Source organism: Bos mutus, chromosome 17 (genome assembly GCF_027580195.1).
Source record: "Bos mutus isolate GX-2022 chromosome 17, NWIPB_WYAK_1.1, whole genome shotgun sequence".
NCBI lineage: Eukaryota > Metazoa > Chordata > Mammalia > Artiodactyla > Bovidae > Bos > Bos mutus.
In genome coordinates, this window is record NC_091633.1 from 21,208,749 (window position 1) to 21,231,173 (window position 22,425).

Sequence of the window (22,425 nt, forward strand, 5' to 3'; positions counted from 1 at the left end):
CTACAGGACCCCCAGAGGGAGGCTCTGGAAGCCAAGCCTGGGATGGGGAGCCCGTCAGAGGGACCAGGCTCGTGTTTTCCACCCCACTGCCCAGCCTCAACATTAGCTTGAGGTCCAGAAGAACGACCCTAGAGGTCAGGTGCACCAACACCCTACTGAAAAGAGCCCTCCTGCCCTGTGCCTCCGGGCACACCGGCACCAAGGGGCAGCCAGCAAGAGCTTACAGGAGCCGAATGGTATTTGTGGCCAGTGGGTTGGGTTTCAATCCCAACTGACTCCATGACTTCACGGAGGCAATGTCCCTTCTCTCAGGCTCAAATAGCCCATCTATGAAATGGGTACAAACGATCTCTCGCAGGGAGAAGGGAGAGAAGCCTGGCACAAACCTCGGGTGTGGACAAGGAGGGCATCTGTGAGACAGAAACCATCCCTTCCATCAACACCCACCCTAGGAAGACATCCAGGTGGTTGGGGCCTCAGCCTGAGCACTCAGGCCTCGGGTGGAAGTTCCCGCAGACACAAGAGGGCAGGCTCCAAACAGCCAAAATGGTATAGACAAGCACACACCGGCTGCCCCCCTGTGGCCAAACTTGGGAATTGCTATGCAATTCTTTTTTCGCCCACCTTAGGTTCAGAGCACCTAGGGGTGGGCATCTGTTGAGCAGGAGAAACTGAGGCCCACAGAGGTGATGGTACAAACCCAGATGCCTCCCAGGGCTGGAAGGGACAGCAGCACTCAGGCCCTCTTGAAAAGGGGTGGGTTTTTTGGCCATGCTGTGTGGCTTGTGGGATCCTAGTTCCCCGACCAGCAATTGAACCCGGGCCCACGGCAGTGAAAGCCTTGGGAAGACCCGAGGGCAGATCTTCTGATTGAAAAACAAAACCAAACTGGTGCTCTGGATTTGTAGGTGAATTCTCCAGCTCTGGAAGGATCACAGCTGAAGGCCAGCGAACCCGCCCCAGGCACTGTTCTAGGCTCTTCCTACACACAAAGTCACTGAAATGCTCAACCCCACAGTTACAGGCATTACTCACAACCCTGGTGCTGATGAAGCCGGCAGGGTACAGAGAGGTCAAGGAACTCACTGCAGGTCAAATAGCAAGTTTGCAACCAATGTTGGGATTCTGAGCCCGCTGGGGGTCAGCGCCCCTTCCCCAGCCCAAGACTCACCCAGCTCAGCGCTCTGCTGTGGGGTGACAGCCTCCTCACTGTTGGCCTCGTTGGCCATCGAGCGGGTGATGCGGCCTTTGCGTCTCCCCTGGCTGTTGGCGGTTTTTCGGCCTTTGGAGGTCACTGCCTCCTTTTCATCATTGTCTTCCCCAGATGTGTCATCCGTCTTCTCCCTAAAGGCCAGAGAGGGGAGACAGGGATGGTTTCACCTGGGCCAGGAACCTAAACGGCAGTTTTAAGACACCTGCTTTTCTTTAGCAAGATGAGAGCTGGCTGCCAGCGATTTTCTACTAGTCCATGGGAGTGGAAAAAGGGGGGGAAGCTCGGGGTGACGCGGTAGCAGTCTGCAAGGCTCCTTTATTCACCAGAATGAGGGAATGAGGCTGGTAGAGGTCTGCAATGCCATCTTATTTATCAAAAGGGAGGTGAGAGCTGGTAGCTGTCATCTGCTTTATTCTCCAATAGGGATGTGGGCTGGTAGGTAACTGATTGGCTTATTTTATTCATCCAATGTGGGTATGGGCTGGTGGCTATCTGCAAACCCATTTTTTTAATTATTTATTTGGCCGGGATAGGTAGGTCTTCATTTCTCCAAGGGCTTGTCTCTAGTTGTGGAGAGTGGGGGTTACTCTCTAGTTGTGGTGATCAGGCTTCTCATTGCAGTGGCTTCTACTGCTGTAGAGCACCGGCTCTAGGGCACATGGACTTTCAGGAGTTGTGGCTCCCGGGCTCTAGGCTCGTAGGCTCAGTAGCTGTAGCACACGGGCTTAGTTACTCCAAGGCATGTGGGATCTGCCCAGACGAGGGATCGAACCTGTGTCTCCTGCATTGGCAGGTGGATTCTTTACCACTGAGCCACCAGGGAAGCCCTGCAAGCCCATTTTATACATCAGCTAGAGATGCTCTCTGCTATCCGTTTGCAAGATTACTGGATTAAATGCATAGGGGTGCAGGCTGGTACACACTCCAGGCCACTTTACTCCCCAAAGAGGAGATGTCTCCCTGCAAACAATGCTAACTTTGCCTTCTGTGTTATCATGGGCCGCTGGGTCATGCAGAAAACGCGAGAGGAGAGTATTCCGCCGGCCTGATGCGGGCCGAGTCAGGTGTGTGGGGAGCATGTGACCTCAATAGCTGGGGCTGGGACTTTTCTCAGAAACCGACTCAGGGGAGTTTACTGCAGGGCCGCTCAGATTTATCACCACCGCCTTCCATTCATCTTCTTGAAGGCCCTCGCAGGAGCGTCTGGGAGACAGGGGGTAACGAAGCCAGATGTTCTCAGAAGCCACATTCCTGAGCCCGCTCCAGGTACCTGGCGCTGAGCTGTGCCCACCCCCCCTTCACCCCTTGCTCGGAGTGAATCTCCAGCTGGCAGTGCTCCACCCCTGGCAGGCACGGGAGGCCGTCAGGGGCCCCGAGGCGAGGCTGTGCCTTGATCTGCAAGAACTCACACTGACAGCGATAATTCTAAAGGTGAGGGCTGCCGCCTGTGTGTACCTTGTCCTCTCAGATCTCCCCCCTCCCTCTCTCAGCTCTCAGGAGACTCAGCCGAGGAAAGGGGAGAAGACGGGGAGGTGGCGGAGGAGGGGCGAGGCAAAGAGTTCCAAAGTCATTGCCTGGATTTATTAGCTCAGGAGTAGAGCTCAAATGAGCCATCAGTCTCTAAGGTCTCCAGAGGCTTCAAGAGAAAGGGCGGGCAGGCGGAGGGAAGAGAGAGGAGCAGGCTTCCGGAAGGGGGGAGGAGGTGGGTGTGTGCTGCCAGGGGACCGGCAAAGGAAAAAGCGCTTCCCTTCTCAGCAGGAGATCTGCTGTAGATAGATGGCAAATGCTCACACACCTTTACGGAGGGCGGGTGGCCTGCAGGCTGAGTATCGACCAGGGCCCCCCTGCTCGCCTGCCTGCCCGCCCGCCTGCCACCTGGGGGTTGCGGCCGGGCCCCCCGCAGGGCGGCCAGGCTGGCCTTACTTGATCAGTTCCTCCTTGTCATTCTCCACGTCGGGCTTCTCCTCCTCCTTCTCCACCTCCTTCTCCTTCTCCTTCTCATCTTTCTCCTCCTGGCTGCTACGGGGCATCTGCTGCTGCTGCTGCTGCTGCTGCTGCTGCTGCTGCTGCCAGGCCCCAGGGGAGGGCAGGGGGCGGTCGGGGAGAGAGGGACACAGTCAGGCAGGCGAGGCTCTGCACCTGGACTGAGAGAGCTGGAGGGGATGGGGAGTCCGGGGGAGCCCCCTTCTCCAACACCTGCACTGTGAGCTGGGCAGAAAGCCCCACAATCTGGGGCACTGGGAGGCAGGAGTCAAAGGGCAAGGTATAGAAGGTGTTCGTGTCAGACGCCTGGCCTCTGGCACTTGGTGACTGCGTGACCTTGGATGAGAGTCTTAAGCTCTCTGTGCTTCGATTCTTCCCTTTGAAAGCATGCCTACCCCTCAACCAGGCATAGGCAGGCTGAAACGAGAGAATGCTTACAGAGTTGGCATCTGGCACCAGTATTTAAGCGTGGTGGGAACCCCAAGGCATGAGGGTGGGGCCCTAGTCAGCTTCAGGCAAGAGCAGGGTGAACACAGGGAAAACTGGGTCATAGCCTGAGGCCCCTGCCTGCCTGCCTGCCTGACTGCCCCAGACAAAAGCTCAGGCCAGCTCTCCAGGCCTCAGTCTCCACGTCTGTAAAATGGGTAGATGGAAGGGCTGTCCCCAGGCCCATTCCAGGATGGCTGCTGCTATGACGAGGGCCTGCTTTTGCTGCCGCAGGCCTGGTCTTCCTCTCCAGTCAGTCAGCCCTTGAAGAGGAAGAGAGCAGGCCCGCTGGACAGGAGAGATCAAAGGGGCTCACAACAAAACCAGCCCCCTTCCCGCAGGCCTGTTCCTTTCATCTCCTTCCCGAGTGAGTGAGCCGGAGCTGGCCAACCTGCCCCAGTCAGCCAGGCTGCTGACCCTGCCTTCGGCAAGACAGGGAGGGCGGGCGAGCGCCTCCCCACACCGCCACCCGACTTCCTTTCTGTCCTGCCTGATTTCTTTTAAGCCACACACTGATTCTCTTAGCCACCCCCAAAGTGCTCCATGCGGGCAGCTGCCAAAGCAGACCATCTTTCCATCCCCATGAGTCAATGAAATAAAAAAAAAAAAAAAAAACGAAATGCAAAGCCTTTCAATGTGTGCTGAGGGGTGTGGTCACACCAACATTTAAACCAAGGAGAAAGAAACCCAAGCAGATGGAGAAGGTGAGGGCATAGGGCAGGGGGCTCCCTTTCTCCCCATCTTTCCTCCACACCAGGAACACATGCCCATCCCCAGCACAGGCTGCCTTGGCCACCTCCCCCAATCCCCCCGCCCTCCTCTGTAGCTTTAATTTATGATTCATAATACGGCTGAGCACAGGGGTCAGCTACAGGCAATCTGTACAGAGCAGGGGTCTGGGTATTCATGGGAACCGTGGGCTTTCCGAGACTGCAGCAGTGTGAACCCAGGAAGCTCCTGGCTCGGGTCTGCCCCCTTCCCCAAGAACCTCCCTCTGATCTCTAAGAGGAGGGGCAAGGGGGCAGAAGAGCCTCCCTCCGCCCCCTGCTACGTCGCTGTCAATTCCCAGTGGGTGGCCCAATGTCTTTGAACTGTCCCTCACCACCACCCCAAACCCTGAAACACTAAACTTCCAACCACTAGGGAAGACGGAAGGCGGGGCAGCAGGGACCAGGATCCAGAGTGAGGGGAGATGGCATGGCCAACTGGGGAGGGACCCTTGCCCCGTGGGCTGCTCGGCATGGCTGCTGTCTTCACCTGTGAGACCTGCCCGGCTTCTGTACACTCAGGAACCTGATACCCAGGGCCCGGAAGGGCAGGGCTGGGGCTTTCCAACCTCAGGGGGCTTGATGCCTCCTGAAACATCATCGCTGGACTTTGTGCCAAGAATGCCCAACTGGGCTGCAGCTTCACTCCGAAGCTTTATCTGCTGTTCCTCCCAGTGGTTGACTCCAGGAGCACCTGTCATTGTTCCCTGGGTATAGGCTGGGGGCAGTGTCTTCAGCTCCCCCAGGAATCTTACCCTTGGGCCACAAAGCAGGCCACTATCTGCCCCCAGCACGGCCAGCAGAGGCAGCTTCCGAATTGCTGACCCAGGCAGCAGCGTGCCGCAGACCCCAGCCCTGCACTAACACAGCACGACTGACTGGGGCTGCTCCCAGGAAGTCTGCGCCTGCGCCCTCCTGCCCAGGGCCCTCCTGACTCAGCCCTCCCCACATCCTCCAAAAGCCCCACTGAGGAAGAGGCCAGCACTTTCCGAGAGCTCACTACCTGCCCAACGCTGTGCTGTGCACGGTCTATTGATCAGTTCCTGGCCCCTCTGAAGTCCTGAGGATACAGAAGATGAAAAACCAACAGTAATGGTGACCTGGGGTTCGTCCACTGTGGCCACTCCTTCCCTGGACCAGACCGTGCCGAACGCCTTGCAAATACTCTTTGATCTACTGCCCTAGCCTACCTCTGTCGGGAAAGGACAGGGACCACTGCTCCCATTCTGCAAGAGGCAACTGAGGTTCAGACAGGCACAGCCTCACCGTCTCAGAGGGAGGGAAAAGGGGGGGCTCTCAGAGATGGGGAGCAGGCCTGATCCTGTCATCCCCAAAGCCCCTCTGAGGGTTTCACCTGACTCTACACTCTGGTTGGCATCATGGGCTCAAGTGGGGCGTCTATGGGCATCCTTGTCCCTTTTCATCAAGGCTACCTTGTCCCTCTTGCAAGATTCCTCGAGCCCCTACCTGGGCCTGGGCCAGCCCATAACCACCCATTCCCCTGTATAACCATCAACATCACAGCATTAATAATAAAAATAGCTCCCAGTGCCCCGTACCTGGCACATGTTTTATGCACTTCCTCATCTCCTTTACCAACCCCCATCACACTCCCATTTTACAGAAGACGACGCTAAGGCACAGTGAGGGTGACTGACAAAGCTGGGCAACAGCAATGGCAGGATTCAAACCCAGAGGCTGAGTTGACCCCAGGCACAACCAAGCCCCTCTCCCGTCATCTCCAGCACGCCACCCCGCCCCTGACTTCCCCAATCCTGCCAGTCTCAGGGGGAAGCTCTGAAATCCTGATCTGCACCAGAACCTGGTCATTATTCCTGCTGCCTCCCACCCAGGTGTGCAATCCCAGTGCCAGATCCCGTGGCCTCCAGCTTGACACTCTTATCAAGCCCCCCAGGGCAGGGGTGGGTGACTCCCACATCCCATCCTCCGGGAGAAGTGACTTCAGGGTCACTCTGGAGCCAGGGCACAGAGCCCCATGGATGGGCTCCCGGTTTCCTGGGGCCTGAACTCCATCTTCCTCTGAGGAGGTGTCCCTGTACCCCAAGCTGAGTGATGTGAGTGGAGGGGATGAAAGAGAGAAATCCCAGGTCAGTCCCGGCCTGAAACCTGGCTTCCACTGGGAGGGACCGTCAGGCACAATAGTGACCAGCTGCCTGGGACATGTAGGAGGTCAGCAGGCTGGTGTCCACTCGATCCGGGAGATTGATGGAGCCAGAAGGAGGCCCCAAATCCCAGGTCCCTGTCAACCAGCTCAGTCCCTGATAGCCTTCGAGGACAGCAAACACGGTGACAGCTAACTCTGGGACGATTCACACCTACTAGAGCTTCGCTTCTAATCTTAGGCCCATCATTGATCGAAACTGCACTTGCTGGGTTTCACGGGCAATTTAGAGCCACTGTTCTCACAGCTGCACACTCAGGTCACCTGGGGAGCTCTGGGAAGTCCCGATGCCCAGACCCCACCCACACCAGTCATATCAGGACCTCAGGGTGACAGTCTGGCATCAGCATGTTTAAATTCTCAGGTTATTCCAATAGGCAGCTAGGTTTGACGATCAGCAAACTTTTTCTGTAAGAGCCAGATGGTAAACACTTTAGGGCATTGGTCCATCCGTCTCTTTCGCAACTACTGACTCTGCCGTTTATAGTGTGAAAGCAGCCAAAATGTACACAAGTAAGCGTGGCTATGTGCCAATAAAATTTTATTTACAAAAGCAGGTAGGGGGCCAGATTAGGCCTGCGAGCCATAGTTTGACCACCGCCTGTCCCTGACAAGCACTGTTCAAGCAGAAATGCACAGTGGGGATACTGGAAAAACGCAGATCCTCACTCAGCATGCCTAGAGCAGGCCTGAGAGTCTGCATTTCTAAGTAGCTCCCAGGGACCACCCCATCCCCCAATGCTGCTGGTTCCCGGACCACACTCTGAGGAACCAGGCTTCTGGGGCAGGGTCGGGGGGTGGTCCTTGTTTCACAAAACACACCCAGGACCCTGGCCACTAGCAGCTGGTGATGCCTGTGGATCCGGGAAAAGAACCGGAAGCCAGACTCCACCATCTCGAACGATTCTGGAGCCCACGGTGAGGTCTGCCTGTGCTTTCCAGACACACCACCGGTCATGCTGACAACGGGCTTCGTGCCCAGTGCCTGGACGTGAACGCCACCTCCCAAACCACAGCACAGCTCTGCAGAATACCTGACCAGATCTAGGGGTAGCCAGAGTCCTCAGTGCAAATCCCTGAGAGAGCCCTGCTCACCGAGCGCTGAGTGCTGGACAAGCAGCCCGTCACCGAGCCTGCGCTATGCTAAAGCCCCAGACCGGAAGCAGTACAGAAAACATTATGAATAAAAACAACAAATACTGACAAAGCACAACGAACATGGGACGAGGCCTTCTCTTTAGGTCATACCTGTCGTTAATAACAGCCTCCCAACAGTCTGTTTTACAGACAAGCACACAAAGACACAGAGAGGTGAAGTAGCTCGCCAAAGGTCACACAGCATTTTCCTGGCAAGATCCCACAGACAAGTGCTCAGCCTCTCACCCTGGACTGGGGGAATCACAGGCTCCTCTAGCTCCCATTTAAGCCAAAGTGTGCCTATTCCCCTTGTTTATTCCCTCCACAAATACACTGTGAGCCCCCATGAGGAATACCAAATTATAGAAAATACCATCCCCAACATTACAGAGCTAGCACTTCAGTTGACAAAGTCAAGGAACGAAGTTGACAAAGACAGGACGCATGGAAGCTACAATGTTAAGAAAATTTTTAAAAGGTCCAGCACCTTGCAGAGGCAACAGCGATTTACCCTGATGAACAGGGAGGAGGGAGGAGGCCTCTGAGCTGAGCCTCCAAAGGCTTTTGGTAAAGAAAGGTGAGAGATGTTTCAGGGAGGGGGCCCACTTGAGCAAAAGCAGGCTGAGAAAACGCCCACTGTCCTTACCGAACGGTATACTGGACGTGGCGGCAGAGCCTGGCCAGCTTTAACACCCTGGCTCAGAAATATGGAAGGCGGTTACTTCCCTGGCGGTCCAGTGGTTAAGAATTCGCCTTGCAATGCAGGGGACGAGGTTTCAATCCCTGGTTGGAGAACTAAGATCTCACATGCCCTGGAGTAAATACGCCTGCGTGCCACAACTAGAGAGCCTGCGTTCCTCAACTACTGAACCCGCACGACACCGTGAAGATCCCGCGTGCTGCAAGTAAGACCCGACGCAGTGAAATAGAAATAAACAAACAAACATTTTAAAAAGAAGAAAAAGAAAAGGAAATACAGGAGGTGCCCTGACGACAGGGGACAGCCACTGAGGCCTTTTTCAGAAAGTGGAGGCGGGGAGGGAATGCCGTGTTCCACCCCATGTTGCGGCTGATGCAGCAGCTCGTCAAGGGAGGAGTGTCTCAGTTTGAGGAATGAGAGGAGAGTTCAGTGAAGAGGCGGGAGCGACCGTCCAAGGAGGAGTTGGTGAGATTTAGTTCTCAGATGGCAGGTCCTCCCAAAACCTGACGAGAATTTCCCAACACCCAGCAACACGGACTGCAGCAAAATCTCACTCATTCATTCGGTAAACACTCTGCTGAGCATGAACTATGTGCCAGTGAGCAAATCCGGGAGGGGTCTGCCCTTGAGAGTCCCTCTCTTGCAGAGTGAAGGGACATCCTACGAGTCCAAGGCTTGGTGGGAGGAGTGAGGTCAGGGGTCAGGACCAAGACCCAACAGTTTTCTGTGGCTGGCAGGCCCTCCCTGACATTCGGCCCCCACCCTTCTTATCTAGTCCGTGTGTCTTCCTGGAAATAAAACTCAGGCCGGGGATGCCTTGTTGACCTTTCTAAGACACACAGATACAGGTGTGCTGGGCCGGCTTGTACCAGCTCACAAGTGCAGACTTCAGTTTCCAGGAATTTTGCAGGTTAGCTGTTAGAAACAGCCATTCTTAAAAGTGGAAACACGTAACTTTATAATGAAAGAAATTATAGTAAAAACAAAGGTAGTAAGTACTCAAAAATGCACCCCTTTCTCATTACTTGACTGCACTGGCTGTGGTCTGTGCTCTCGTATGCAGCTGTACCTACACGGTGCGAGTGGGAGGGATCGAGTCCCACCAGGTGTCAGGCACGCCCCTTTCCAACTCTACATTCAGCTGGTGGCCTGGAATCAGCGGGGTAGGAGTATTTCCACCACGGCAATCAGCGCGCGCTACAATCGGGGCTTTGTGCCCTGAAAGCTGGTTGTCAGACACTCACCAGCATTCCACCGCACACCGATGCATTCGCGTAACCAGAGCAACATCCAACACCCACACCCGTCACGTCTGTTCTGCCTGCGAGGAGACGCCTGCTTAAGGCGGCCAAGCCTCTGCTTTAACTGTCAATCAATCTTGTCTAGCCACTTGGGATAAAATCAGTGGTCCACACCTCAAGGCCGGGTGATGTAGCTCCTCCCCTGCACACACACCCCTCCTGGAAGATGTCACACTGGTTCCTGCCTCCTGCCTCAGGGCCTTTGCACTCAGGGTGCCCTCTGCCTGGGAGACTCCCCCTCCTACTCTGCCTGACCAGTTCCTCTTATTGCTCAGGTCTGAGCCCAAAGGATAGCTCCTCTGAGAAACCTTCAGGATTCTCTCCCTCAAAGCTGCCTTCTCTCCTATGTCAGCTGCCTCCTGACCCCGGCTCACCGCCTGTACCCCTGGCCGCCCCCTCAGATAACCATGTAATTTACTCGTGCACCGTCGATCCCCTCCGGGGGGCGTGACAGCTCTGGGGACCTGGTTTGTTTCGTTCACCATGGCATCACCTAGAATGGTGACACTGTGAAGGCAGGACAAAACGGACTGGAGCTTGGCCACTGTCTCCCCCCATCCCCCCGACGGGGACCCCTCCTGTGGTGACCCGAGCTAGCACAGGCCCACACGAATGCTGCTCTGCTGATAACTCTTTCCTGATTCTTGGCAGCCGAGCTTAAAATGCCCGGATGTGAGGTCTGTCAGCCCCTACCTCTCTCACCCGCCGGGAGGTTGGACTGATCCCTGCTCACATTTGCCACATCTTCCTGTCTCTTTGGTATGGCCTGCCTCAGACAGTGCAGAGAGGGAGCTGGGTCTGCCCTGCCACTGTGTCACGGCTGGTGAGAAGGCAGTGTCTCTCTTCCCCAAACGGCAGCCCAGCTTGTCGGGTCCCTGGGGCCTGGCCCCTCCAGCCGCCTTCCTGGGAACCATGTGCCCCGGGCGGGGATGTATCTGGGAGACCGTGGGCCTGGACAAGCTGTCCATAGGTCTCTGCCCACAAAACTGGGCAGGGGATCAGGGACATCTGCTTGCTGGAGCCCTAAACCTGGACATGATCCCATCCAGCCCAGCCTGCCCCCAGCAGAGCGGAAGTGGCCACCTCCTGCAGGCTTGGGCGGCCCGGGAGAGTCAGACTGACCCCCAAGCTGGAGGCCCAGCCAGGGTGGCGGTCTGGGACCGGCCCCCTCACGCTCACCCAGCAGGCAGGGAGCAGCACAGCCCAACCTGGAGGCAATGTGGCCGCGACTGGCAGGCCACACGTCCCCTCCAGACTTTACCAGGCTGAGCCATCCAGTGACATCATCTGCCCGGGGCGCGGTGGGGGGTGGGGGCCGGGCAGCCAGGGTCTGGGAACCAGCACCGACTGCGTGGTGGCCGCCCCCTCCCTCTGGGGACGGCCGCTTGGCTGGCCCTGCCCTGGAACGCCTTCCGGTCACGCTGTCCCCCGTGCAAGTTGCCCGCGGCGCGGGAGTCTCTGGAGTGCAGAGCAGAGCAACTGGGAACAAGGTCACCTGTCCCCCGGCAGGGACCTGGGTGAGGAGGTGAGGGAAGGGAAGGAGGCTGAAGGAAGATGAGGGATACAGGGGAAGGGGCAGGTGTGGGGGAGAGACAGACACAGAGAGAGAGGAGAGATGGGGGAACAGGGCTGCAGGCCAGAGAGAGGAGGAAGGAAGTGGCGCCCTGTTCCCCAGACGTGCTCTCTCAGCTCCCAGGAGCGGAAGGCTGGGTGCCCTGTCCCTGTGCCCGTCTACGAGGGAAGAAAAGACAGACCATGTGGCCTTGAGGAGACCACAACCAGCCCAGCTCCCAGCTGCCCACGTGGCCCTGAGGGGTCAAAGCGGGGTGGCCGCACCTCCGTGGCATACCCCCCCATCGCCAGGAGTCCCCCCTGCAGAGCTGGGCCACTGGTCTCAACCTCGGTTCCCTGACAGTTCACACAGTTAAGTCAGGGGGAGACTTCTGACCACAGCATTCCTGGGCTCCAGCACTGCATTTAGCTGGGATAATGTAGCCCCTCTGTCCATGAATCATGAACTATAAACCACAGTGCCGTCACTGGTGCTCGGAGCTGGTCCCCGCCTTGGCTGGTGACTCACCTCAAGGAGAGGACGCGGGGGCCCTGGCCACAAGCTCACTGGCCACTCATGGCTAGATCTTGGGGACTGGGGTCCAGCGGGTGAGGGTTCCTTGCCAAAGCTCAGGTGTGTGGGGTTGGCAGGGGATGGGTGTGAAAGGGTTGGAATTCCTGAATCTCCCTCTGTCAGGATAGGGGAAAGCTTCTAGCAAGTGGATGGCACCCTCTCTCTCTTTTTTTTTTTTTTTTTGGCCGCGCTGTGCAGCATGTAGGATCCAGTTCCCCAGCCAGGGATCAAATCCAGCCCCCTGCATCGGAAGCATGACGTCTTAACCACTGGACCGCCAGGGAAGTCCCCAGGATGACACCTTCTCTGATATTCCAAATGGCCAACAGGTGTCCCTGCTTCCAGCCACTGCAGGGCCAGGCAGCCTTGCAGTGGACGTCAGAGCGGCCTTGCGTTCTCGGGTCATCGAGGGTCTGAGCCCAGAGACATCTGTTTTGAAAAGACAATGCTTTTCATCCAGGAATTTTATATGTGCTTTTGTAATCATCCCCACTTTTGAATGGCAACCACCACCATGACGAACCAGGGGCCCAGCACTGGGTGTGGAGAGGGTGTCACAGAGCGGGTGTCACCTGACCACATGAGGTGACATCCTGCTGCCTGCTCTGTGGTTAAGCATCATGGCAGGAATATGCAGACATGCGGGATTTGTCCCCAGGATGTAATGACCAAGCCCCTTCCTAGAAGAAGCTTGCTGCCCCAGCTGCCAAGAGCGCACTCAGCCTTTATGGCCTCTGGGCTAAGGCCTGGCCCTCTCTGCCCACCTGGGGAACCTGGGAAGGTGTTAACCCACCAGAGAATCTTCTGTCCATGGGATTCTCCAGGCAAGAATACTGGAGTGGGTTGCCATTCCCTTCTCCAGGGGATCTTCCTGACCCAGGGATCAAACCCACATCTTCTGCATTGGCAGGTAGATTCTTTACCATGAGCCACCAGGGAAGCCGGGTGACCACACAGTGTCATACATCCAGCACCTCAGTGCAGGTGGGCGACGAGGGTAGACTTTGGAGAAATGGAAGCAAGAGGGCCCTGAGGGGCATCTGTGGGCGGACAAGTTGAGCGGCCCCTAGTGGCCGTCCTTAGCTATGGCGTGGCCAGAGCCACAGGAAACACACCAGGACCACAGCCTGTCCCAAAGTTCTGAGCTACTGGAGTGGGCCAAGTGTTGGTCAGACACAAGGATGGGACAGCCGAGCTGTCACCTGAGCACCTGCTGTGCCTCTGGCAGACGGTGACTGCTCCCTAGCCCACAGTGAATCACCCTCCAGGCTCATTCCCAGCTGCCACTTCCGGCTGTACAGAGCAGAGGGTCTCTGCCTGCCTTACCACTCCTCACCGCCCCCCTCCATCTGCTCACAGTATTAACCCACGGGGGTCGACCACCACGGGCATCCATCCATCCATCCACACGTAGGCGCCCAAACAGATATACCTGCCCACAATCCATGCCAGGCTGGGGCACCTCCACCCACCTCCTGAGAGATTTATCAGCAGGATCACAGGTTTTATAAAATCATGGAGAGAGAAAGCAGCTCAGATTCACTCCAGTAAGTGCATCTTGAATTAAGAAGAGGGGCTGCGGGGCCTGTGTCTGCCTTTTATTTCGCTGTCACGGGGCCAAGAGATGAGTTATGACCACAAAGTCAACACCTGGGGTGACCCATTTATCCCATATTTATGAACAGGGCTGGCGGATGGTGGTGAGGGCAGTGGATCTGCCTGGCACAGGAGCCCTTCCGGGGTTTGTGTGTAAATCTCTGTCCCCGGCGAGGCCGGGACCACACCACGCCTCCTTGCAGCCCCCACTGATCAGAGGGAGGGGAAAGCCCCAAAGGAGATGGAGGCCTCCTGCCCTGCCTTCTTCTCTCTTTCTGCATCCCTGTTCCACCCTGGGAGCCCCAGCCTGACACATCAGCTTGGGCAGAGGGTAAAACCTCACCAGAGAAGCCCCATGACCCCAGCATCACAGCCACAGCTGACCCAGAACGACTCAGATGAAAAGAGGAAGCAAACATTTCTTCTATAGCCATAAAGCACTCCAGGGCCCCCAGTGCCCTGATCCTGGCCTCTGTCACAAGTCACACATACTCTCTGTACCTCTTCCCTGAGCCTTATCACACTCTAGCCCACAGGTCCTGTGGGCTGAGAACAGATTTCAAGAGCAAAGATGAGCTGTCTGGCCTATACAGCATATTGTTGTCATTGTTTCATACATGACCTAAGAATAAAAATCAGGCAGTTTCACGTAATTCCAGATCTCCAGGTCATCATTATAAAAAAAAAAAAAAAAAAAAAAAAATCAGATCTGGACTTCCCTGGTGGTCCAGTGGTTAAGAATCCTCCTGCCAACGCAGGGAATATGGGTATGATTCCTGGCTCTGGAAGATTCCACATGCTAGGGGGCAACAACCGTGTGCTGTGCACCACAAGTACTGGGCCCACACGCTCTACAGCCTGTGCTCTGCGACAAGAGAAGCCACCGCAGTGGTAAGTCCTCGCACTGCAACCAGACAGTAGCCCCCGCTTACTGCAACTAGAGAAGGCCCAAGGGCAGCAATGAAAATCTCATCCCAACCAATAATTAACAAATAAATACCATTTTAAAAAGATAAATTAGATAAAATTTTTAAAAAATCAGATCTGACAATACGGGGCCAAGTAGTCAGCTGGAGCTGATGAGGTACAAGCTAGCTAGTTAACCCCAGGCCTCACCATTCCCTATTGTCTCCCATGGATTCTCCATCTCTTCATTCATTTAAGACCCTGGAAGGTACTCAGACTCCTGCTCCTAAGACTCTCAGGGTGCTGTGCACTCTCTCGTGCCCTGGCGCTCTTGTACCTGCTGTTCCCTCTGGCCAGGTCACCTCACCTCTATCCTCGTCCTCCAGGGGGGCTGCTCCTCAACCTCATCTTTGGCACCCCTTACTCGATGGAGCCTCAGGCAGACCACTGGCACGCTGACTTGGAACCACCCCTGTACACCTGGTCTAGATGACTGGGCATGGAGCCGCCATTGTCAGCACACAAGCGTCCAGTGGACAGATGAGTCAGCAAGCAAGGCATAATGAAAAGCATGGCAGCCAGGACCAGGGGCGTCAGGCACTGACAGCCCCCCACCCCCCAGGACTCCTCTGGAGATACCCCCTCCCTAAGGTGACGCCAACACACAGTCTTTCTTAGCCTCCCTCCATGCAAATGTGGTTTTTAGCATAAGGTGAGGAGAATGGCCATGTCTCTCTCCATCTGACTCAGAACACTTTCCTCTCCTAAGCACCCAGCCCAGCCATAAGAAAGGGCCTCATGAGCCCATCCACAAGGTCCCTACAAAGGTAGGGGAGCAGGGGTTCTGGTACACAAGAGATGCTCAAAAAATACCTGGCGATGTTTTTAAAATCAATCTAGAGGCCTGATTTTCCCCCTTTGTTTAGCCACAGTCCACGCCATGCCCTACTGCCTTTTATGCCAGCATAGTTAGGCTCTCTGCCTGGCATTTATTTGAGTTCTTGCCTCTCAGTCTAGAAAAGTTCCTAAACGCACTTCAATTTCTAACATGTGGCAGCTAGGTCTTTAGAACTGACTCACTCCAAGCTAGTACACCTCAGTTTTACGCATCTGTAAGATGGGTGAGCAGGCTGGCCAATTGTGGCCGTGCTAAACCTAGAAGAAAACCCTATCCTCAAACCAATCACAGCCACCCTTCAACGACTGGGCCCACAACAACCAATACTCTGTCTCAATCATTTTGGCCTGATGTTCAGGATGCAGTAAGGGGTTGTCTATTGCCCCCTGCCAACAGACTTGCTTCCCTAATTACACATGGCTTAGCCAACAGGGGAATGGACTCACAGTCCTGAAGCACAGTTTCCAGAACGCAAGAAAGGAGACAGGGCATGTGTAAACCAACCCCTCAAAGGCTGTGGCCTTGATCACAGAGTAGCTGCTTCACAGTGGACACTGGAACCCCATGGGAGATGGCTGGACTTGACACCCTCAGGGTCCTGTCCCTGCTGGCCTCGGAAAGGAAAAATGCCAATGTCAGCGAGCACTCACCTACCAGAACCTTTGAGTCTTGCTCTTTCGTCCTGCTAATTCTGACCTTCGTCCCTTTCCCTTGTCCGATCTCCCAGGCCAGAGGCCCCAGAGAAGGATATGCCTCAACTAGTTCCAGTCCAGCATGTAGCAGCAGTGTCCAGCGCCTTCTGCAGGGTCCCGCCTACAACCCCCTGCCTGCAGCAGAAGTCCACCCTACTATCTCCCAGCATTCCCTCCGGCCCTCAACCTCAGTACTCCCAGCATCGGCTCAGGGCTGATTCTCATTAGCCCAAAAGTAAGACTAATCCTTCCCCGTTCCTCTGTCTCCCCGAAGCCAAACACTCATGAGCCCCCTTAAAAATGTGTGCCACTGACCCCCATCATCTTTAACATATTTACTAATTTTTTGTTAAATGAATAGCCTTTTCCTCTAACTCAGTGGTCAGCAGACTTTTTCTACAAAGGACCAGATGGTGAATATGTCAAGCTTTGCAGTTTGTCATGACTATTCAACTCTGCTGTTGTAACAGAAAAGCTGCCATGGTAATTCCTCAACAGGTGTGTGTGGCCCTGTGTCAATAAAACTTTATTCACAAAACAAGTGGCTGGCCTGACTCACCCAAGAGCCTCAGTTTGCCAAGTCCTACTCTAACTTAAATCATCCCTCAGTCATATACAGTGATGTTTGAAATATGGCAATTTCAAGTACTGGCTACTCTTTTCCTTCAAAAATACATTACACCAAAAACTATTAAAAATTTTTAAATGTTAAGTTTGTGAGCCAGTCCAAGTTATCCCGGAAGCCCAGGCCTTGGTCTGGGAATGTGACCCTATTCACCCCAGAGCCTACGGGTCACCAAGTCAACTGTTCTAGAATTTTCCAGGCTAAAGATGGAAATGGCCATTTCTCCCAGCTCTCTTCCCTACTGTTGGGGTACGACAAATACCCCCAGAGAGGGTCTCCCAGCTGCCACTGAGAGGACCCCAAATGAGGGACCCACTGCTAAGAAACATGTGGAAACATCACTGCAAGCGGCAGTCAGGCCTGCCAGCTGCCAAGCATGCTGGGAGTCAGCCGCAGAGCATGCTGGGAACCCATCCAGAAGCCCGCCCTGCCCCCTTCTCACCTGGCTTTTGCCGCGGCGCCGGTAGCTCCGCCTCACCAGGCTCTTATAGTTCTCATTCTTCTTGGTCAGGTAGTAATAGAGGACACACTCAGCCACTGTCTGCAGGACAGAGAGAGAGAAAAGACTTCTGAGGAGTGTGCAGTGTGTACAGTTGGAGCAGGAAGCCTGGGTTCAAATCCCACTTCCTCCACACACTGGCTGGGTGACCCTGGCTAGTTTACTGAACCTCTCTGGGCTTTGGTTTTCTCACCTGTGTCATGGGAGTACTATCGCATACACTTCATAAGTTTGTCATGAAGACCAAGTAAGTTAATATACTTACGTGTCAAGGACTTAGGACCACAGAGCACGCACTGCAAATGTGTGACCTCTCCGTATGGTGGGTGCTGCTACTGTTAGCAGCAGTGACGATAAAGCCGTCACAGGCCATCCACTCGGGAACAAGGCCTCCAGCTCCCCTGCAGTCTCCTTCCTCTCACGCCAGTTTCCTTCTCCCTAATACTTGGGGCCCTGAGTAACCTCTTCCAAGCTTCGTGCATCCAGCCTGACTAATGTCCCCATGCGGCTCTTCATCTCTTGGGACGTTTCCTTTCTCTGTTGTGGTCTTTTCCATGTGGACCTGACACCTCCGCGTGCTGAGTAAGTGGCTGGTTCTCTCTGAACCCCACCACCTCCTCCTTGTCCAAATGAGACCAGTAAGAGGGCGTCACCCACAGAGAGCAACTGGAGGACAGAACGCGATGATGCCACGGCCTGGGCCCACTCCAGGTGACAGCTCGCTTTTGCCGGCAGTCATTACTGACATGATGTAAACTGTTTCTGTGATGCCCGGAGCTGATGCCAAGCCAGGAACTGGCCTCTGAGGGGCAATCCATGAGGGCTGCTGGGTGCAGAGGTGGGCTGGGCCTCAAACCCCTGCGTCCTCATCCACTCCCTGGAACGGACTGTGAACAGAGGTGGCTCCCAGGCTAAACCTGACCACACGCACAACCCGCAAAGTAGTTCGGAATAACATTTTATAATCAGATGCCAATATCTGCACACTGGGGGATGTGGGTGTCTGACTTCCCCTTGAACAATTCACGAGAGTGCCTGCCTGCGTCGGACAACCAATGGGCTGGCCCTAAGCCTTAGTTGCCCCTGTGGGTGGGCACAAGCTGGCCAATCCACTGGGCTCCCACCCTGCTATTGGCCTCACTCACCGTCAGGGCACACCAGTCCCCAGAGGCACAGCAGGCGGCTCCAGCTTAGACCCTTCTGGAAGCTCTATTTGAGTCTCAGCTTGGGCTGCCTCTTAGTCAAAGAACACCATAAAGTTTATTCTCCAGCATAGAGACCTCTGATTTCCTCATTCAAACAGTGCTGCTCAATTACCAATGTCTGAAATCCCTGCTTGAATCTCCGGGGAGCCCCAACCTAGAGTCTCCTGCATTGTCCACACCCCTAGTAAGAAGCTGTCACTAACTCAGGGGAGAGGCTATTTATGGGCTTGCTTCTCTACACTGGTTTTTCAGGCCAGGAGAGATTTCGCTTCCCCACGCTGCTCCATCTCCCTCCTTCTATGGGTATCAGTTCATTAAGGGCAGATGCTGGGAACAACTGTTACCCTTTAAAACACCCGCCTGGATCCTGCTCCAACTGCCCTCCCAAAATTAGAAAGCGTGAGGCCTCCACTAGCAGGGTATTTGCAAAGCTAGGGGTGGGCAGACACCCCCACACTGAGAAACAAGATTCGGGGAAATGCTGCTTTAAACACCCAGACAAGCAGCTCCAGAAAGTAAACCTTTTCAGGAAGCTTGTCTGGCTCCACCCCGATGATGCTGGGGTCCAATGGCAGACTCTGACCTAGGGCCATATCCAGCCCAGCCTCGTGGGTGCACAAAAGGGGGCGTTACCATTCCCTAGGACGTTCTGTGTCCACCTGCCAATAGGGAGCTGGAGCAGAGAAGGGCACCGCCCCTGTGGAGCTCCAGTGTCAGTTCTCCATCAAGTTTTATCCAAAGGGAATGAGGACTTTGCCAGCCACACGCGTCGCTTGGCATAAGGTGTGTCAGCATAGAGTGACCATCAGAGGGACCTAGAAAGGTCATTCCATCCAGCGCCCTGGAAGACCAGCACTCTTGCCCATAAAGCCTTAATTAGGACGCCAGGCACAGCACAGCTTCTAGAACCCAGGCCCAATCTGCCAGGATGCTCGCTGCCACGTCGGAGGAGGAGCTGGTGCACACAGCTCTCCTGGGGTTTCCCAGCCTGGAGCTCCGCCCCCGAGGGCCCGGGAGGCTGGGGCGGGGCCTGTGGCTGCTCCCAGGAGGGAGGCAGGAGGGAAGCGCTGTCAGACACAGCAAGGAGAGCAAGGGGCCGGCAGGCAGAGGCCTCGTGGGTGGGGAGGGAGGGTCCTTCACCAGCAGCCCAAGCGGCTACCCGCAGGAGTGGACGCCAGAGGGGAACGGGGAGGGGCGGGCGGCGCTGCACTCCTGGGCAGACTCACCTTCCTCTCCAGGAATGATGCGATCAGACCGAAGTTCTTGGGGTGCTGCATGAATCTGCGGGGAGAGAAGGGCGGGCCTGAGACCAGGCCGAGGGGGGCTGCCCGGCTGGGCGGCCGCCGAGCTCCCGGGCGCCTGCCATCTCCGCGGGCCCGGCTGGACGGGCGCCGCCCCACTCGGAGCAATTAAGCCCAGGGGGGTGTGGGAAGGGCCGCGGCGGGCGGGACCGAGGGGTAAGAGAGGGCGTTCCTTGGAGTGAGTCACTGGTTTTAGCGCCTTTGAAAATACATTTGTTTGTCCTGCTAGAGGCGGGTTCCAGGAAAAATGAGGACATTACATGCAGCCCTGTGGTGGGGTTCCCCCCCTTTTAAAAATCTGCTTTTGTTTCTATCTCCGGCTGGGCCTGGGAAGCTGGGCCTCGCCTGGCCCACACGGGGCCCCCACGGGCGAGGTCACGGCGCAGAATCTCGAGGCTGCCGGGCCTCCCCGGGAGAGATGGGAGCAGAGGCTCCGAGTGCCCGCAGGGAGGCGGGCAGGAGGCAAGCAAGCCCAGGAGGCGGCAAGAAGGGACCGAAGTTGGAGGGGTGGCGGGAACTGGCGCCCCACCAACTGGCTTCCTGCGAAGCCGAGAGAATTACTGGGAAAGAGCTGGGCCAGGCTGAAATGTCAGGGCCACAGGAGCAGGCGGACGGCGGGGGTGGAGATGTGGGTCACGGCTGCTGGGGCCCGGGGGATGCTGGGCGGGGCCTTGGCTGCGCCCCCCCCCCACAACACACCACCACCCCGCGGCCTCCCTGGGGAGGGAAGAGGCTGCTGGGGAGGCAGGGGCCCCGGGTCCCCCACCCCCACCCCCAGGGAGTCCGGGCCAGGGCTGGCGATCATCCTGCCCAGCCCTCCAGATGGTTGGGCTGGAGGCCAGCCGGCCCCTCCCTGGCTCCCCAACCAGACACTGGAGAATCCGGAACAGCCTCTTCTGTCTTCCCAGAGGAAGCCGCGAGTCAGGCAGGCTTCCCGGCCTGCAAGTCCGCCTCAGGCAGCTTGCAAAGCTGGAGGCGGCCTAACGCCCTGATTTTCCAGACAGACAGAATCTTCCCTTTCTCTCCCCGCCCCTGCGACACTTCCTTCCCCCACCCCCCAAAAAATATCCTTTCCTCGGGGTTTCCCCAAGCCGAGATGAGGCCCCCAGGAGACCAAGAAGCAAACTCAGAGGATTCCCTTAGGTCAACTGTTCCACCTCCCTCCAACCTACTACACCTGTATCCTCTGAGAATGTTTCCTGAGAATTTACTCTGACACGAGGCACCTCAACAGCCAGACAAGGAGGCACTGAGGCTACACCCATTTTACAGATGTGGAAACTGAGGCTCAGGGAGGAGAAGTGGCTGTTCGAAATCACAAGGCCACTAAGTGAGCTCTACGCCACTGACACACGATTTTCAAAGCTCCTGAGTGCTATAACTTCCCCTGAAAAGGAGCGATCACCCAGGACCCTGAAAGACACAAGCTGCCAAATTGGGTCTCAGCACACATCAGCCCAGCCTGGGTCCCCCATTCTTCAGTTACTGTACTAACAGTATGCAATCATTGGGTCAGAACAAAGCACCCCCAGAAACCTCTTAAAAAAATAAAATAAAAATAGGAAACACGTTAGGGGGATTTAAATACCTAATGCAATAGTCATTCTTGGAATCCATGACCATCCCATAGTTGGTTCTTAAAGTGTAAAACACCTAATACAGAGGACTGATTCAACGGCAGGGCAAGCACGTCTGTGAGCATGAGACCTAGAAAGCAGCCACAAAGTACCTGGGTTTCCTGTCTCTGAGCAGTAGTCCCCGAACACACGTGGAAATTGCTCCCAAAGCCCTCTTTCCTGTGGAAGACTGCTGAATCTGTGTTAGGTGCTCAAGGGGGCATTATACCATCCCTCTATTTTTATGTATGTTTTAGAATTTCTATAATCAAAAGCCATTAAAAAAAAACAAAAAACAAAAAACCACAATACTTTCCATACCAAGAGCCTCTTCAGTTGCTTCTCCTGCATTTCCAAGTCCTGGTGACTGCACTGGCTGATGCACCCCAGCCTTGCCCGTGACCCAGAAGCATCCCCATCTCGGGAGCCCAGTTTGGCATTTTGGGGTCACTTGACCCTGCAAAGGGCAGAGACAGCCCCCGTCCCTATGGCCTGGAACCACAGTGGGTGGCTGGAGAAGTTAAGTTAATGACCCACGCAGGTCATCTCTTTTGAGGAAACTCTCTTGGCGATGAAAGAGGTGGTGGGCGTGAACATCCAGCAGCTAAGCCCCCAACGCCCTCCTCGTAGAGTGCTCAGGTCTCCACCTGTCCCTCAGTTTCCCACCCTTTTGCTTCACAGGGGTCCTCAGTCCTGTGAAGGTGCAGTGTGCTCAGGATGGGCTTCCCTGGGACACACCTTTTGAATCTAGTGGGGGAAAGGAGGGCTTCCTCCATCTGGCCCGTCACTCATCTCCCCAAAACCGTCATTCTGCTCTTCCAGTTTAGAAGCCCCAGCTTCACCTCTGAGCATCCACATCCTGCCTCTGCTTCCCCAAGCGCTCCCTACTCCCTGGTTCCGTCTTCCCTCTCCCCCGACAAGCCTCTCAGTTGCAGCTGAGCCCCGGACCTGAAGCTGGGGGATTCTGAATCCTGCCTCCACCCTTTGCAAGCTGTGTGACCTTTGTTAAGTGTCTTAACTTCTCTGAGCCTCTGTTTCCTCCTCTGTGTAATGCAGATGGGTAACGCTGTTATGGGGATAAGCGGGACAAATGCACAAACCCCAGAAGACATCTGTTTAGTGTCTGTGATGAAGGAGGTGCTCAACCAATAGTCACTTTCCAGATAAAATGAAAACCAGTTACCGGCCAGCCA

At 55.6% G+C, this 22,425-nt stretch overlaps 1 protein-coding gene across 13 annotated transcripts in view; it reads right to left on the reverse strand.

Annotated features, from left to right (window-relative positions):
* Positions 1 to 22,425, reverse strand: part of NCOR2 (nuclear receptor corepressor 2) — a 236,523-nt gene that overhangs the window by 74,244 nt on the left and 139,854 nt on the right. For 10 of the 13 annotated variants that reach the window (XM_070386321.1, XM_070386316.1, XM_070386325.1 and 7 more), the window contains 4 exons: positions 19,542 to 19,596; positions 17,054 to 17,152; positions 3,137 to 3,282; positions 1,172 to 1,344 (listed from right to left, as the gene is read on the reverse strand). In XM_070386321.1, coding sequence (XP_070242422.1) covers positions 1,172 to 1,344; positions 3,137 to 3,282; positions 17,054 to 17,152; positions 19,542 to 19,596 — 473 coding nt within the window. The remainder of the gene's footprint in view (positions 1 to 1,171; positions 1,345 to 3,136; positions 3,283 to 17,053; positions 17,153 to 19,541; positions 19,597 to 22,425) is intronic. The other 3 variants (XM_070386318.1, XM_070386317.1, XM_070386315.1) reach the window with 3 other exon arrangements.